Source organism: Nuphar pumila, chromosome 13 (genome assembly GCF_984573655.1).
Source record: "Nuphar pumila chromosome 13, dmNupPumi1.hap1.1, whole genome shotgun sequence".
Classification (NCBI taxonomy): Eukaryota; Viridiplantae; Streptophyta; class Magnoliopsida; order Nymphaeales; family Nymphaeaceae; genus Nuphar; species Nuphar pumila.
The window spans coordinates 84747425-84763761 of record NC_143261.1 but is presented as its reverse complement, the minus strand read 5'-3'; the positions used below and the strand labels follow the sequence as shown (position 1 = coordinate 84763761).

At 34.8% G+C, this 16337-nt stretch overlaps 1 protein-coding gene across 2 annotated transcripts in view; it reads right to left on the bottom strand.

Moving 5' to 3' along the window:
• The window catches only part of LOC149818954 (uncharacterized), a 102556-nt gene that overhangs the window by 49660 nt on the left and 36559 nt on the right, over window positions 1-16337 (bottom strand). For both annotated transcript variants that reach the window (XM_089985906.1, XM_089985905.1), the window contains exons 2-3: window positions 12662-12788; window positions 5171-5364 (exon numbers count right to left, since the gene is read on the bottom strand). In XM_089985906.1, the coding sequence (XP_089842032.1) occupies window positions 5171-5364; window positions 12662-12745 (278 nt within the window). In that variant the 5' untranslated portion in view covers window positions 12746-12788. The remainder of the gene's footprint in view (window positions 1-5170; window positions 5365-12661; window positions 12789-16337) is intronic.

Genomic DNA, 16337 nt, shown 5'->3' with positions numbered 1-16337 from the left:
TTCAAGAATCGAGTGGCTCTGATACCATGTAATGAGATATTGCGGAAATATAAAGAGTGCATACAAGCACATACAACAATGAATAAAAGAGAAAATATCACAAGTCCACGAAGGGACAATACAAGCACAAGCCTTTAAGAAGGCAACAATATACAAAGCCTCTTATTGAAAAGAGAGAGAAGCTCTCCAAGATGAGAATACACAAGGGGATCACCCCTATTTATACAAGAGGAAGAGGAGGAAAAAGGAGGGCCAAAGGGCCTCAAAAGGAGAGCCAAAAGGGGGCTCCATAGAGTCGTTGGGAGCCCCCAACGGTTACATTTGTGACCGTTGGGGGCTCCAACGACTTCTATGTTGGAGCCCCTTTAGGTCCTCAAAAAGAATAAAAAAGAAATGAAAAAAATAAAAAATAAAAATTACATTTATTCAAAAAAGAAAAAATAGTTGTTTTCTAAAACAACTGTGAAATTACAAAAATACCCCTATCGGGTATTGATGTAATATACAGAATTTATATATATATATATATATATATATATATAATAGGTACATTTTAACATTAATTTGCTATAATCTCTCTTGCCATATAGATCGTTTTGCCCTTGATTTTTGAAATGGGGCGGTTTGTAGGTCTTGAAATTATTTTCGGGTCTTGACACAGCATTAACCACTTCATAATCACTTTGAGAAGGCGTAGCAAGAATGCTTGGGTTATTTTTACTAATCCCCATACGTGTTTCCTCACCACTTAGTTTGGTGATGACATCTTCAATAGAAGGAGATGTGAAAGCGGATAGAAGCGAGGACCGAATTTGCTCAAATTCGGGTCTAAGACCATTTAGAAAGTTGAAGAATCGATCTTCCTCTAGTTATTTGTGTCTTAATTCAATAGCTTCTCCGCTCCATTTCGGTTCGAGCATAGCAAGCTCGTCCCAAATAGATGATAGTTCGAAAAAATATTCCCGAATAGATAAATCGTTTTGTTGAAGAGTCAAAGCTTTCTTTTGGAGATAGTATTTGTGAGATAAGTCCCTTGAAGTATACATTTTTTCAAGGTACAACCAAGCTTCGGAGGCCCTTTTAAACTTAATGATGTTGGCATTGATCTTGGTTTCAACGGATGAAAAAATCCAAGACAATATTTTGAAGTTCTTCATTTCCCACTCATCGTGCTTTTTGGAATATTCTTCTAGGGCCTTTTGTCTATCTTCTCCTTCAAGAATATTAATATCCCCTTTCTCTATGATAGAAAGTTTGGGTTCGGGTTCCGATATGGAACCTTGAACGTATCCCCAAAGACCTTTCCCTTTGATATGGGCTTCCATATTGCCGGCCCAAACATGGTAGTTCGAACCACTAAGTTTAAACCCAAGGGAGAAGTGGGAGTCTTTTTCACCCATTAGAGAGGAAAGAAGATAGAAAATAATGCGTACCTTAAAGGATTTTCAAACTTTTCTTGACGAAAGTTGCTTCTAAAATATTGCCCGAAGTAAATGATTTACTCCAAAACTTCACTAACTTGAGGGCATGTTTTTCGAGGTACTTCACAAGTGACGAGATGCACGATCCTCCTCCTTCAACGAGGCTCTGATACCATGTAAAAGTATCTCCAACAAGATACTAAGATCAAGACCTTAATATTCTTGATAATGAACCCGGCACGGATACACAATAAGAACACTTGTGCACAAAAGCACAACTCACAAATAACTCACAAATGCGCAAAGGCATAAAAATAATGGAATCACTTTATTGAATACTTGAGCTTTGACTCAAAGCCATAAGAGAATACAAAGGGGAGAACCCCTATTTATAACAACACCAAAGGGAGCCTTGGAGGGGCTCCACTCATAGACGTTGGAGCCCCTCCAACGGTCACAAACGTGACCGTTGGAGGGGCCCAACGTCTATGTGAGTGGGCCCCCCAAGGTACCTTTTGGTACATTTAAAAAAGAAAAAAATAAAAATGAAAAAATAAAAGAAAATAAATTTACAATCACATTCAAAATATGAATGTGCGCAAAATAGAGGAAAAGACTAAACTACCCCTACGGCTAAACAAATAGAAATATATATTTTATATATATAATAAGTAGATACATATACATATATATTAATATATGTATATGTATTACCTTATATATATATATAATATATATTACATTAAATGATTAGGTACATATTTTAACACCTTGTACAATTTTCTAGGCATTGTTTTGATGCATGCCTCAATTTTTCAGCCATTGCCTCTATCCATCTTTTTTAGTAAATAGCTTCATAATAATTTGCAGGTTTTTCCTTGTTCACTCAAGACAGCTTGAAATTCGGTGGTGAATCCTTGATAATGATGGGATCCTTTCTATATGATGTCTTGTCCTTGTGGACCTTAATTCTACAAGCTGAACCTTCTAAGGTTTGACTTTTATCATTCCTCATCATGAGAACTCAATTTGGTTCGTCTCTAAAAACACAATCAATTGGTGTTTCAGTGGTCGTTAGCATAGTCATATGCTCCAATATGACATCTATGTCTTTGGTTCTGCAAGTGACTTGCTTGTCTTGTAGAGGGAGCACATTTGATTGTTGCTAATCAATAGACAGTTGTTAATTCATGACATAAAGTTAAACAAATTCTCCACTTGGATCTGTAGGTTAAGGATCCAATTTCTTCCACTTGCTTTATTAATTATTCCAAAGAATGAAGAGTGGTTTGCATCTTCCTTTATTTCTTTGGCATGTCCTTTGCAAGATTATCCCTTGTCAAAAAATAAAACTCATCAGAGGTCACATGTCTAGAGATCAGTATTTTCCTATGCAATCAAGAAACACCTATAACCTTTATAATTGTCACAATATACAACAAAAATACATAATTGTGATTTAATATCAAGTTTGGTTAATTGTGGATCATCAATATGCGCATAACTGAGGCAACCAAAGTTTTTAAAATTGAATACTTTAGGAATTTTCCAAACGGCACCCCAAAAGGAGAGAAATCATCCAATATGTTTGGAGGGAGCCTATTAAATTAAATAGGTGGCAGTGTGCAAGACTTCACTCTACAAACATTTGGGAACACCACTAGTAAACATACAAGATAAACCAACTTCTACAATATGTCTATATTTTCTTTCTGCAGCCCATTTTGTTCACGGGTGTCCGAACAAGAAAACTGCCGCTCAATCCTATCAACCTTAAGATCTGAAATCATTAGATGTGAACACCCCCTTGCATCACATATGAGGATGCAAATATACTTAAATAATTTTTTACACATGTTCTGGGTTCTTTAAACTTTGTAAAGACTTTAGATTTATGCTTGAGACCATCAATCCATGTAGAATTTGAATAATCATTAACAAATATGACATAATAGCAACTTTCAGAATGGGAATGTACTGGGGATGGATGCAAAAATTACAGTGAATAAGACTGAAGGAAACAGAAGCATAAGGAGCTGTTTACACCAAGGAGTCATCCCCCATAGATGAAGATGCCTCAGAAGAGAAAGACAAGTAGTTTCAATCATATGACTGCTTGATTTGGGGCCTCACGAAAAGGAGGCATCTTTTCAAAACACATGTTCTTATACTTAGGATTCAAACCCACTCAAAAAGAAAAAATCATGCACCAAAGTTATTACATCAATGATCAAGCAAGAGATTTGAAGATGCAAACATACACAATTTAAACTATCGAAAATGAGAAAAAGTTAATGTGTAGCAGAGGACATATTTGAAAAGGCATTTGTAAAGAGAAATATGCTCGTATTGAAGGAAAATGACTACAAAAAACCATTCATCACCGGCATGAGATTATAAAAAGAAAAAAGGTTTAGGCTGTTTAGCTTAATAGGATTAGGGACATATACATTCTTCCTAGGTTACACAGGCATTTCTACAGACAGCTGCATCTGTGTTTAGGACTTGGCTGATAAAGTGTGTTTTGGGTCTGGATATCATACCAGACCCGAGTCCACCTGAATAAGCTCTTATGTACAACTCTGTAATTATTCAGGTGGACTCGAGTCTGGTATGATATCCAGACCCAAAACACACTTTATCATTGGCAACAATACTGACACCAATATGTCTATATACTCCACTTTTTAATTTGTTTAGAGATAAAGTCTTAATAAAATTTAGACATTCTTCTCTTGGATCTGCACAGTTTTTATGGTTACCTTCATTAATTTTGTCCAAAATTGCAAGCATCTCGATGACTTCGCATTGCAAGCCCTCTCTCTCTCTCTCTCTCTCTCTCTCTCTCTCTCTCTCTCTCTCTATATATATATATATATATATATATATATATATATATATATATATATAGGGTGCTTCTATGTTCATAACTTACGGTGGTACACACTTAATCTATGCAGATCGAAGCTCCAAAACCAAAATCTAACCATTGGATCATGCTCAACATATTCTATTAATTATTTTCATGTGTTAAAATTGACTCAAATATGATGTTTATACCATTTTTAAACCGCTCTTATTTCCATGAATTGTGAGCTGCTGATTTTTACCGTGTCGAAAATGGAATCTTATGGTGTATTAAACATGTTAAAACCTTCTAAGATGCTAAATAAATCATGTTACATACATCTATAAGGTTAGATTTACCATTTGGTGGCTAGATCTATGTAAACAAGAGTGTAAAACACCATATGGTATTATGGTACAGAACCACCATATATATTTTATGTGTGTGTGTGTGACACCACCATGTCTAGAAACTCCAGTTTTTAGTTTGTTTAGTGCTAAGTCTTCTTGGATCTAAACATACCTTCTATGGTCACTCTTTCTAATCATGTCTGAAATTACAAGCATCTCGATAACTTTGTATTGCTCATATTTTCATGGTTTTATTTGAGTCGTCAAAGAGTTATGGAATCAAGTCTTTCTCACTCTCTCAGGCATAACTTTTTTTAAGCCTTGACATGTCTAAGACTATATCCATGTCTGCCACCAATATGAACACTAGGTAACAAAACAGCATTCAAGTGACATGGGATTTGCATATTTTTGGTCAAATATGATGACGAATTCTGCACAGCAAAGCCTGTAAAAACATACTTTTAAAAGTACTGCTTTTTGAATTTTCCTATTCAGAGTCTCAGACATAACTGTGCAAGTTATGAACCGTTTGGCCCAGAAAGACATACCCACAGACTCCACCTGTGTTCATATCGAAACCACCATCCAGCAACTCCCCATCATCACTGTAGGATGGCCTTGCCATCACATCAAGTTGTTGATATGACAACCCATAGGCCAATGAAGTAACAAGGAGACCAAGCCAATGCTTCCATGTAAATGTGGAATGAAAGATAAGCAGCCGAACAAGGATATATATCACCTGCATACAATGTGGACGATAATAAACTGGCAAGTGCAAGCCAAAAGCTAACTGAATGCCAACGCATAGAGATCTGGGCATTCCACAGCATATAAATAAGATCCTTCAAAAGTAACATAATTCTTAAATTTCTAGGAAAAACAAAGTCAGTCATGCAAATTGATATAGAAGATTAGAATTGACAATCTGCCTCTAACAAACAATTCCCCACAGAAAAATACCATATAATGATACAAAATTATGTGCATATAATTGCATTTTACCACATTGGTCAAAAGTCATCATCCAGAATATTCTAGCCCCAATATTATGACCAGATTGAGCACATTATTATCACATAAAAGCCATGTATAGAACAAACTATGCAATTTGCTTCAACACCCGTAAAACCATTTTACCTATGGCAGCTAGTCATGTAGGCTCACATTGGTCATAATGGAGATTATGGCCTTCCCATCTATGCAAAATAGTGAGATTTGTTACTAACGTTGCTCTCTTTCCTGAACTAAGGCATGGTCACAAAAGCCATCATACCCATGTCATTCTGTCTGAATGTGAAAACAAGATGGAGGAATTGACAATGTAAACTACACACGAGTATGGCTATGGACACAGGCCAGAGCCCAAACACAATTTTTAGTGTTTTTTAAGAGAGAGAGAGAGAGGGATGAACCTTTATTCTTCTCTTCATGCACATGCGTGCATGTGAGACGTTTGGGGGGGTTTGTACCCCCCATTCTCCCCGGTTTTCTTTTCTATTAAGAGAGAGATGGTCCCTATACCCCCTATTTTTCTTTTATATTAAATTTATTAGGTTTGGATCCTGAACCGATCAAGACCAAACACAGATCTCTCTCTCTCTCTCTCTCTCTCTCTCTCTCTCTCTCTCTCTCTCTCTATATATATATATATATATATATATATATATATATATATATATGGGTTAATATTCGGTTCTACTGAAAGCACACAACTATTGAGCCGGAAATCATAGGTTCAAGCTTTATCAACTCAATCGGACCACATAAATGTGTTCAACGCCGTTTTTGTTGTTAAGGATCAAACCTTGGATCATGTTATTTCCATCTAGAAATATAATTTTCTGAGAAGTGCATTGTAGGCAGTTCATTTTTTGATGCCCTTAAAAAACTTGCTTACCTGTCACAATCACATGATTTGAAACTCATTTTCTACTAAACAAACCTTGTAGATCACATCCATAAGGTCCGATCTACAAAAAAAATCCAAAAAATATGAAAAGGTGATTTATACTAAATTTTTTTGTGCCTCCAATAGCACCAAATATTAAACTTTATATATATATATATATAGGGAAGGGGGACCGTCCAACCAAAGAAAGGTCTAAAATCTACAACCAACGATGATCGGCTGGCTCCCCTTCTCCAACATCTCATCGATCAAAGCAAACCTCATATATTTGTTCTTTATAATTTATTTAGTAAGAAATATGCTTTACACGAAGACTTTACGACATATAAACATGTTTTTCTAAATGTAAAAAATCAACAATGCATTTAAAACTTTACAATACAAAGTGTTGTGGGCCATTGATTTTTAGCGCCTTCAAAAATACATCTAAACATCGAGAATTCATAATCCAAAACATGTTGCTCACTAAATGAATGATAAAAATCCAATATGTAAAGTTTGATCTATGAAAAACTCAATCATTAGAGAAGGAACGCCATCGGTTGTAGATTTTGGACCTTCCTTTAGTTGGACAGTCCCCTTATATATATATATATATATATATATATATATATATATATATATATATATATATATATACCCATTAGGAATATTTTGGTCATTTCAGTCCTTGTAATAGGCTGCACCCATTAGGAGAACATTAATACTTTTACTTTATTCCTTTTTTTCTCATTTTTTGTTTTTATAGGAACTATTTGGTCAAATACCAAATAGAGTTGTTGGGTTCTTTTTTTGACTAATCAACATAGAGTTGACTAGTCAATAGAGATGTAGAAACAGTCCAACAAATATATTTATAGTTGTTGGAACAATTCAACAGCTCTATTGAGACGGTGTCTTGTGTATAAATAAGAATGAAACCCCTCTTGTTCTTTTATACTTGTTCTCAGGCACTCTCTTAATAGATTCTTTATATTTTTTTATGTTCTTTTTCTTGCCCATAAGTGGCATTGTTTATGTGATTGTATCTTGACTCATAAGTGGTCTCCATTGTGTATGTTGTACTTGCCCACAAGAGGCATTTGTTTGTATTTGTCATATTTCATTATATGGTATCAGAGCTTTGGTGCTCATGTTGTAACTTGTATGTGAAGATCAAGAGGATCGTGAGATTTGGTTTGTTGGTTTGTTGCCTCGAGAAGCACGCCATTGAATTCCTTCAACACCTTTCTTGCAATTTTCTCCTCTTTTTTCCTCTCTTTGTCTCTCTATCTCTTTTTTTTCTTCGTTATAGCTGATAAAGAAATTATAACAATTGTTTCCATCAAATTTGATGGGAAAACCTACAATATGTGGGCCGCGGAGGTGAAAAGAATCCTCATGGGTAAAGATACATGGCAATTTGTTGATGGTTTTGCATTGGAACCACAACCAATTTTCACAAGAATGGTTGTTGGAGCCGTTGGTAAACCTAAGGAAGAGAGCCTTAAGGGAGTTGAAAGGGAAAAAGATATGGTTGATTATAAAAAAAGCATATAAAGAGTGGAAAGTGGGTCATGCCAAAGTTCTTTCTTTCTTTATGTGTAGTATGCATGAGGAGCCATGCTATGATATTCTTGAATTTGAAATAGCAGATGAAGCTTGGAAATATGTTAGACAAACATATACCCAAAAGATGTTGCTCACAAGTGGGATCTTAAAGACAAAATACATAGTTGCAAACAAGGTGATAAAACGGTGAGAGAATCTTATAGTACTCTCAAAAGACTTTGGGATCAATTAGCTAAGTTTAAGCATATATGGGAGACACCTAATGATGCTCAAGAATGGAAGAAATACAAGCATGAGGAACAATTGTTCCAATTTTTTATAGGTCTTAGACCCGAATTTGAACAAGTTCGAGTCAATATCATTCATAGAAAATAACTTCTTCTCTTGCATGAGGTCTTGGCTCAAGTGTATATGGAGGAGACAAGGTTAAAATCCATGTCTGATTCGAGGAACATTAAGGATAATGTTCTGGTCTTATCAAGACCAGGTAAAAATACAAATGTCTATAAATCACATTTTTCAAAACCTTACTATAGGAGACCTAGATATGATGACAACAAGAAAAGAAATATAATAACATGTCATAATTGTTAAGAGTCGGGGCACATCAAGCTTTATTGTCCCAATTTCAAAGGAAAAGAAGACAAAAAGGTGACATCCATGGAAACGTCTCATGAAGAAAAAAGTGGAACCAACGAGGATTCAAAATAAATTAGAACCATGTTATCTTAAATCACGGAGGTCCTTCGTCCACTAATCAAGAACTCCTCTTCCTCTCTTTCGAGAGTTGTGACCTCTATATCTTCACCTTCCGGTATGGTTTCTTGGCTTTTAGATTCCGGATATGACTCCACATGTCTTTGCTTTTCAAATGTTGCACTATGGGGTCCTCTATTAATATAAAAGGCATTGGGAATTTCAAAAATATTTCAAAATTTTGTTTCAAAAATTAGATTTATCCCAAAATTAAATTTAAACATTCTCTCTATTTCTCAAATTACCGACCATGAATGTAGTGTCATCTCGTCTAAGCAATGTTTGGTATAGGATCTCCAATCCAAGAAGCATATTGGGGAAGGACATAGAGAAGAAGACCTCTACTACAAGGATTGTCTTTTTGCTTCCAAAAGCCAATTTTTGTTATAATATTCAAAATGTAAGCATAGTTTTGTAGCATCAAGGACTAGGATATTTTATTTTATCAAAGTTATCCCATGTACCATATTTGAACAAATTTTGTAACAAACAGACCTTTTCTTCTAAACCGTTTGAATTAATGCAATCAGACGTATGGGGTCCTTCTCTTATCTTATCTAAAGGCGGTTAATCGTTGTGATTTTTGTTGATGATTATACTATATTTTCTTGGATATACTTTCTTAAGCATAAGAGTGAAGTTTTTGAAAATTTTAAAAGTATCATAATCTTGTCAAAAAATAATTTAAAACTGAAATTTTTATCTTTCGCTCCGACTTTGGAGAGTTTATGTCAAGTGATTTCACAACTTATTTGGAAAACAATGAAATTTTACACCAAAGATCATGTTCTGATACACCTCAACAAAATGGATTAGCTGAAAGAAAACACAGGCACATAATTGAGACCAATAGAACCCTTTTAATTTCAAAAAATGTTCCAAAACATTTTTGGGCTGAAGCTTGCTTGCATGTTGTGTATCTTATTAACAAACTTTCATAATCTAAACTTCAAAATATTTCTCCTTATTAAACTCTTTAAAATCACTCTCGATTATCTTAGATTAAGACCTTTTGGATGCAAGTGCTTTGTTCTCACTAACAAAAATGATAAACTCTCTCCTAAAGCTATACCATGTGCATTCTTTGGATATGAAAAAACCCAAAAAGGGTTTAGATGTTTTGATTTAGAAAATAACAAACTTTATATTTCAAAGAATGTCTATTTTTTTCAATAAAAGTTTATACTGATATTGTCATGTTTACTAAGAAATCTGATGCATGGATTGTTGTTCTCCTTCTTTGTGTTGATGGCATGCTCATCACATGTGAAGACAAACAAGGAGTGAAGTATATTAAGTGTATTTTTAAAAAATATTTTGAAATGACTGATCTTGGATTTCTTAGATTTTTCCTAGGAATTGAGGTTGCTCCTAAGAGATAATTACTTTCTCAAACCAAGTTTGCTAACGATATTATTGACATGTCAACAATTACTAACGAAAAAAGGGTGGATACCCGTGAAGTTATTAATGCCAAAATTGAAGATTGATGATGGGACATCTCTGGATATTCCTACTATGTATCGTTAAATGATTGGGGACTTATTTAACTATTACTAGGGCAGATATTAAGCATGTGGTTCACAAAATATATTAATATACATAACTAGAATATACATGTATAAAATTGTACACACACAAATATATATATATATATATATATATATATATTTTTTTTAATTATTCATAACATATTCAGTATAATCAACAAAATATGCTTTCAACCTTGCAAAGAAGCACAATAACACATACATATAAAAATAACATATTACAAAATTCATAATACTAAACATGCTTTTAGGATTTTATAGAAACAATCATCATGAACAAACACACATAGAAAACATAATCAGTTCAAATTAACTGTGCATGCTTTCAATGTTTCACAGAAAAAATCCCCAAAGAAAAGTAGCACACACACACACACACACACACACACACACACACACACACATATATATATATATATATATATATATATATATATATATATATATATATATAATAATAACTAAGCATGATTTCACAAAACAAATCACACAAACACACAAGTTTATATAATGATATATATACAAAAAATAACAATATATATAAGCCCTCATGCCTAGGAGGAGGCAGCTTAGTCGCTGACTAGGCGCCTTAGTCAGTGGCTAGTCGGCAAAATTGGTACCTTTTAAGGTACCCACCTAGGAATTGCAAAGCCTAAGCGTTTTAGTTACGTCTGACCGACTAGGAGGACTAGTTGGTACCTAATGAGGGCTTTTGACTACATAGACCTCTAGAGGTCTTTTATTGTCTTCCTCTTCTTCTCTTGAGCTAACTGCTTATTATGACTAAGATTGGGGAAGAGATTCAAATGAGACTGCCTCTTGTGTATAAATAGGGATGAAACTCCTCTTGTTCTTTTATGCTTGTTCTCAAGCACTCTCTCAATAGATTCTTTATATTTTTTATGTTGTCTCTCTTGCCAATAAGTGGCATTGTGTATGTGATTGTATCTTGACCGATAAGTGGTCTCCATTTGTGTTGTACTTGCCTATAAGAGGCATTTGTTTGTATTTGCTATATTTCATTACAATATATATATATATATATAAACAGGCACAAGCTTATCACCAAATGTCTCTTCTATTAAGAAGACCACCCGGTCGCAAATTCATAGACCCACACCCTCCTTTTTAGAAATCGTCATGTTGCACCGTCCATATTAATACCTGAACCCCTAACTATGTGACAGATCTGAAGGGGGTTGTTTTTGTCTGTCATTCACATAACCATATATTGATTTGCAAGGACCAATTGTACTTTATGGCTGTCTTTCCTTTTTTGAACTTCCCCTTTTGTTGTTCCCTCAGATTCTAACCACTCAGTAATGATGACTCACTGACACCATTCTAACATCTGCCATGAAACTGATAGATGCCAGTGTATTGTGGATGTGACATACTCGTTGTTATTAGATTTTGAATTATGTATTTATGCAAATTATCTTTATTGAATGTTAATAATAAATATCAGTGCATATATGTATTTAACAAATATAAAATATATATAGTCATACCCCTACAGTTTTTGAAATTGTGGTGACGTACTCTCCGTACCAGCAGCCGTATTCGTACCTAATATGACATAGCTTTGAAACTATCATATTTAAAAAGTCAAAAATCCAGTGGGTTAACCCAATGACCCATCAGAGTCATCTGAACCGCCTCCTACTACGTCAACCGGGTTGGTTTTGCCAGTCTACATGTCTTCCTCCATATTTGCATTTTTACATTATGCTTACACACGATTGACATCATCTATAGGAATTACTGCAACAGAGATAGAGCTGCATTTGTTTTATTCATGTATGAATCAATTTTCATTAAGTGTTGCAGCTTTTCCAATTACTTTTGCTAAATATTTCAAATATGAGATATTAGCAGTCTATTTATTGATCAACATGATGAATCTACATTTAGTAATCTGTATTCTTTTAATAATAGATTTTTATTACATAACTAAATGCCACTAGATAGTCATTAAAAGTCCATTCTAGATGCTATAGATATTTCTGCAGTTGCATACAATTTTTATTTAATGTACCTTTACTATTGTATATATAAAATCTCACACATTTGACCTAGACCCAACTCAAGATCAAACAAGTGAAGTCATGAGTGTTTAGATTTTCAAACCATGGATATTAGAGGATAAATAAATTAAAAAATAAGTATATAAAAATAAAATCACCTTATTGAAAACCAACATACAATTCATGAAGCACATTTGAATATGGAAAACAAAACATAAACAAATAAGATAACCAGCATCTTACATTGCAAACAACAATTAGATGAAGGAGGTTCTTCATATGACGTTGGTTTCCTTCCTTCCTCTTTTTTGCTCCCTGATTAGCCATTATAAACAGTATTTTCTCCAACTATCTTAGTCGATAACTCAACCTAGCCACCAGAAACAGAGAACAGATTAAATTGACAACTAAAATGAGAGGACAAAGAATAAAATAACCACCTTCAACATACATGTTCTTGCCAAAATACTCCAAGTAAAAATATACAAAACAACAATAGATTTTGCCAGCAAAATCCTCTGTAGTCTAAGATGAGATCCCTGCTAGATTGCTACCTACAATCTCTCATAGATTAGGGATCTGCGCCAAAGAACCAAACTAACACACACATTTTGATATACAGTCGAAGGCATCATGGCCTCTCCATGTAATATACCCAATCTGGTGGTTTGTCCTTATCAATGCAGAAACAAAAAAGTCTTCAATAGGGAATTTATGTCACACGGGTGTGTCAGATGGGCTAACACACCCATGTGGGCTCTCCAGTGCGGATGCAGTACGCAGCAGGTGCAGGGAGGCCCAGGTTGGGTCCCGACCTGGCCCATCTCCACTAATCAAACTGATTCAAATCTGATACTCAACATGTAGAATCATAGGCTTGAACAGATCATAAAATTTAACCCAGTCAAGCTATGGTTCAAATTTATTAATCAAGAGTTTCACAATGTTAACAACCTAAACCCTCACATAGTAAAGAAAGAATAAACTGAGATTATTAGGAACTTCAATTATTAAGAAAAGAAACCTCCTACATGTAATCATACCAGGGTTACCGGAAGCGCCAATAAGATCGGGGAAGTGCGCTTCCCCGAAACGCACTTCGGAAGTGCGAAACGTGGCACTTCAGAAATGCGCGGGGAAGTGCCTATTTTGTTTGGGAAACGCACTTCCCATTAAAGGAGCTCGGTTACGTCGTTAAAAAATGTTTTAATGTTGCTGAACTCTTTTACTTTTTTCTTAAACTGTTTTTACCAAAAAAACTAAAAGAAAATATTTTGTTAATGAGGGCAAAATGGGCATTTTTGAAAATTTCGTAAAGAAACAAAAACCAAAATCGATAGGGTTTTTGTTTCACATTTTCGCAACTCTCTCCCTCTTCCTCTCAAGTTTTCCGTGATCGCCAGTGCTCCACCGATCTCCGACGACCTCCACCGACCTCCGGTATCCTCCACTGAACTCAGGCAACCTCCGACCTTGAGCGATGGGTATATTCAGGTACGTACTCGTTCCATCTCCCAGTTTCTCTATATCTGACTCTCCTTGTTCCTCTCTCGCTCGATCTGTCTCTAACTATCGCTCTCTCTGCTCCGTCTCTCTTCTCTCGCTTTTTCTATCTCTCTAACTCTCACCAACTACCTCTCTCTTCTCTCGCTCTCTGTCTCTCCTCTCACTCACCCTCGTCACTCTGTCTCTCCCATGCTCTCTCTCTTATCTCGCTCTCTCTCACTCACTCACTCACTCTCACACTCTCCATCCTTCCATCTCTCTCTCTCTCTCTCTCTCTCTCTCTCTCTCTCTCTCTCTCTCTCTCTCTCTCTCTCTCTCTCTCTCTCTCTCTCTCTCTCACTTCACAATCTAGCAGCTTTGGTCTGATTGAGATAGGGCTTTCATAGTTTCTTGTTCAGATTTGAGATTTTTTATGGTCTTGTTTTGATTAGATTGATTTTTTTAAATGTAATGAACACATTTATTAAAATTCAGAATTTCTGGTGTTATTTACTTGTTGGATAAGAGTTTCAATGCATTATGTGGTGAACTTAATAGATCTTGGTTAACAGATAGTTTCTATTGTCAGTTAGTTAATTTTACTTGGATAAGAGTTGCAATGCATTGCATGAATTTGGTTGAGTCCCTGTTTGTTAGAATTCTCCCCCTTTTGCATCCCCCCACACATTTTGAAATATTGTTGGTACCCTATTGATTGTTGAGCATGTTGGTCTTGTGAGCTACCATTTAAATCCCTCTTGTTGCTTTTGCTATTGTTGTTATTATCAAAGGTTATGTACTAGGCTTGTACTTGTATTGCTCAGTTCTGCTAGTGGCTTGCACTATTTATGATTGCATTGGGTTATTTGGTTGCTTGGGCTTGAATGATATTTATTTTTCGTATCTAATATGCCATCTTGTTTGTCTATATCAAGAACAATTAGACTAATGACATTGACACCTTAGTGATATTACAGCTCATTGGTCGTATTATTTGACTTATTTCACTTTCACTCAAGTATTTCTGTTAAGTGCTATTGAGAAGAATGGCATGTCTTCCTCAATGACAGTTAGCCTGTTTGCATGTTAAATCTGAGTAGGAATAGACAATGTCCTGTCTGACAGTTCTTTTATCGGTTAATATCTACCATAGGTATTTTACTATTTTCTTATCAAGGGGTTTTCAAATCTTGGTTTGTCATAGTAATTTTCATTGCTACCATATTAATTTTCAAATCTTGGCTTGTTTACCTACATTTATTTCAGTGTGATTCTATGTACAACTATTATATAGTCTTTAGACTGATGCATGTACTTTTATGATGCAGGCATATTTGTTTGTTCTTTGCTTCACTAATGACTATCACAAACCACGATCTCGACGATTATGGTGACGAGGATGATTCTTTTTGCAATTTAGAGCATGCATCTTCTAGTGGTGTTGCGATGACAATGCCAAAAAGGATAAGATGTTTGATTGTTTATCTCAATTTGAGGAAGGAAAAGAAAATTGTTTTGACGAGAAAGATGAAGAATATGACTTAGATGAGTACTATGATGACGATGACTCAAAAGCACCTAGCATGCATAAAACAACAATGCTTTGGCACCATGTATTGAAACAAAAGATGAGTAGGCAAGGAAAGCAAGATGAAACTCATGTTTTTATGTGCAGGCACTGCAAAAATATTTATCATGGGTTATATACTCGAGTTTTTGCACATCTAATAGGAGCTCCAAAAGGACAAAGTGTTGGGATTGCCTTTTGTCCTAAAGTTGCAAAAAATAAAGAGTTGACAAGAAAAATTAAGATGCAAGTTCAATGAGTAAAAGTTTCAGCAAGTACATTTGAGTTGAAAAGATTAAGAATTGACTAAATCGAAGTCTAGTACTATAACTACATCTTTTTTTGCCTACAGTAGAAGCTGAAGCACAATTGATATTCGTGATACCTTTAAAAAGGTAAAAAAGAAACGATGTAGATTATAAAATTATTAGGTTTTTATATGCAAATATCATACCTTTCAATGTGCTTCGATCACCATATTAGAATGAGATGATATAAGCAGTTAGTAAAGTGACTGGATTTAAGTCTCCATCATATGAAAAAGCCTGAACAACGTTGGTTGACAGTGAGAAGGAGTGTGTTCACAGAGAGTTCAGTGAATTTTGAAAAAAAAAAATGAGTTTAGAGTTTCCATTGTCTCAGATTGTTGGACAAATATAAAAAACAAACACCTGATAAATATACTTGCATCAAATTGTTTTGGGTCGATGTTCTTATATGCGAGCGACTTTTCTGATGTACAATAGTCGACTAAAAATATTGCGGAGTTTTTTAAGACTATATTTAAATTTGTGAAGCCTTCGAATGTAGTGCAAGTAATTACAGACAATACAACAATTGCAAATTAGTTGGTGAAGAATTGAGACA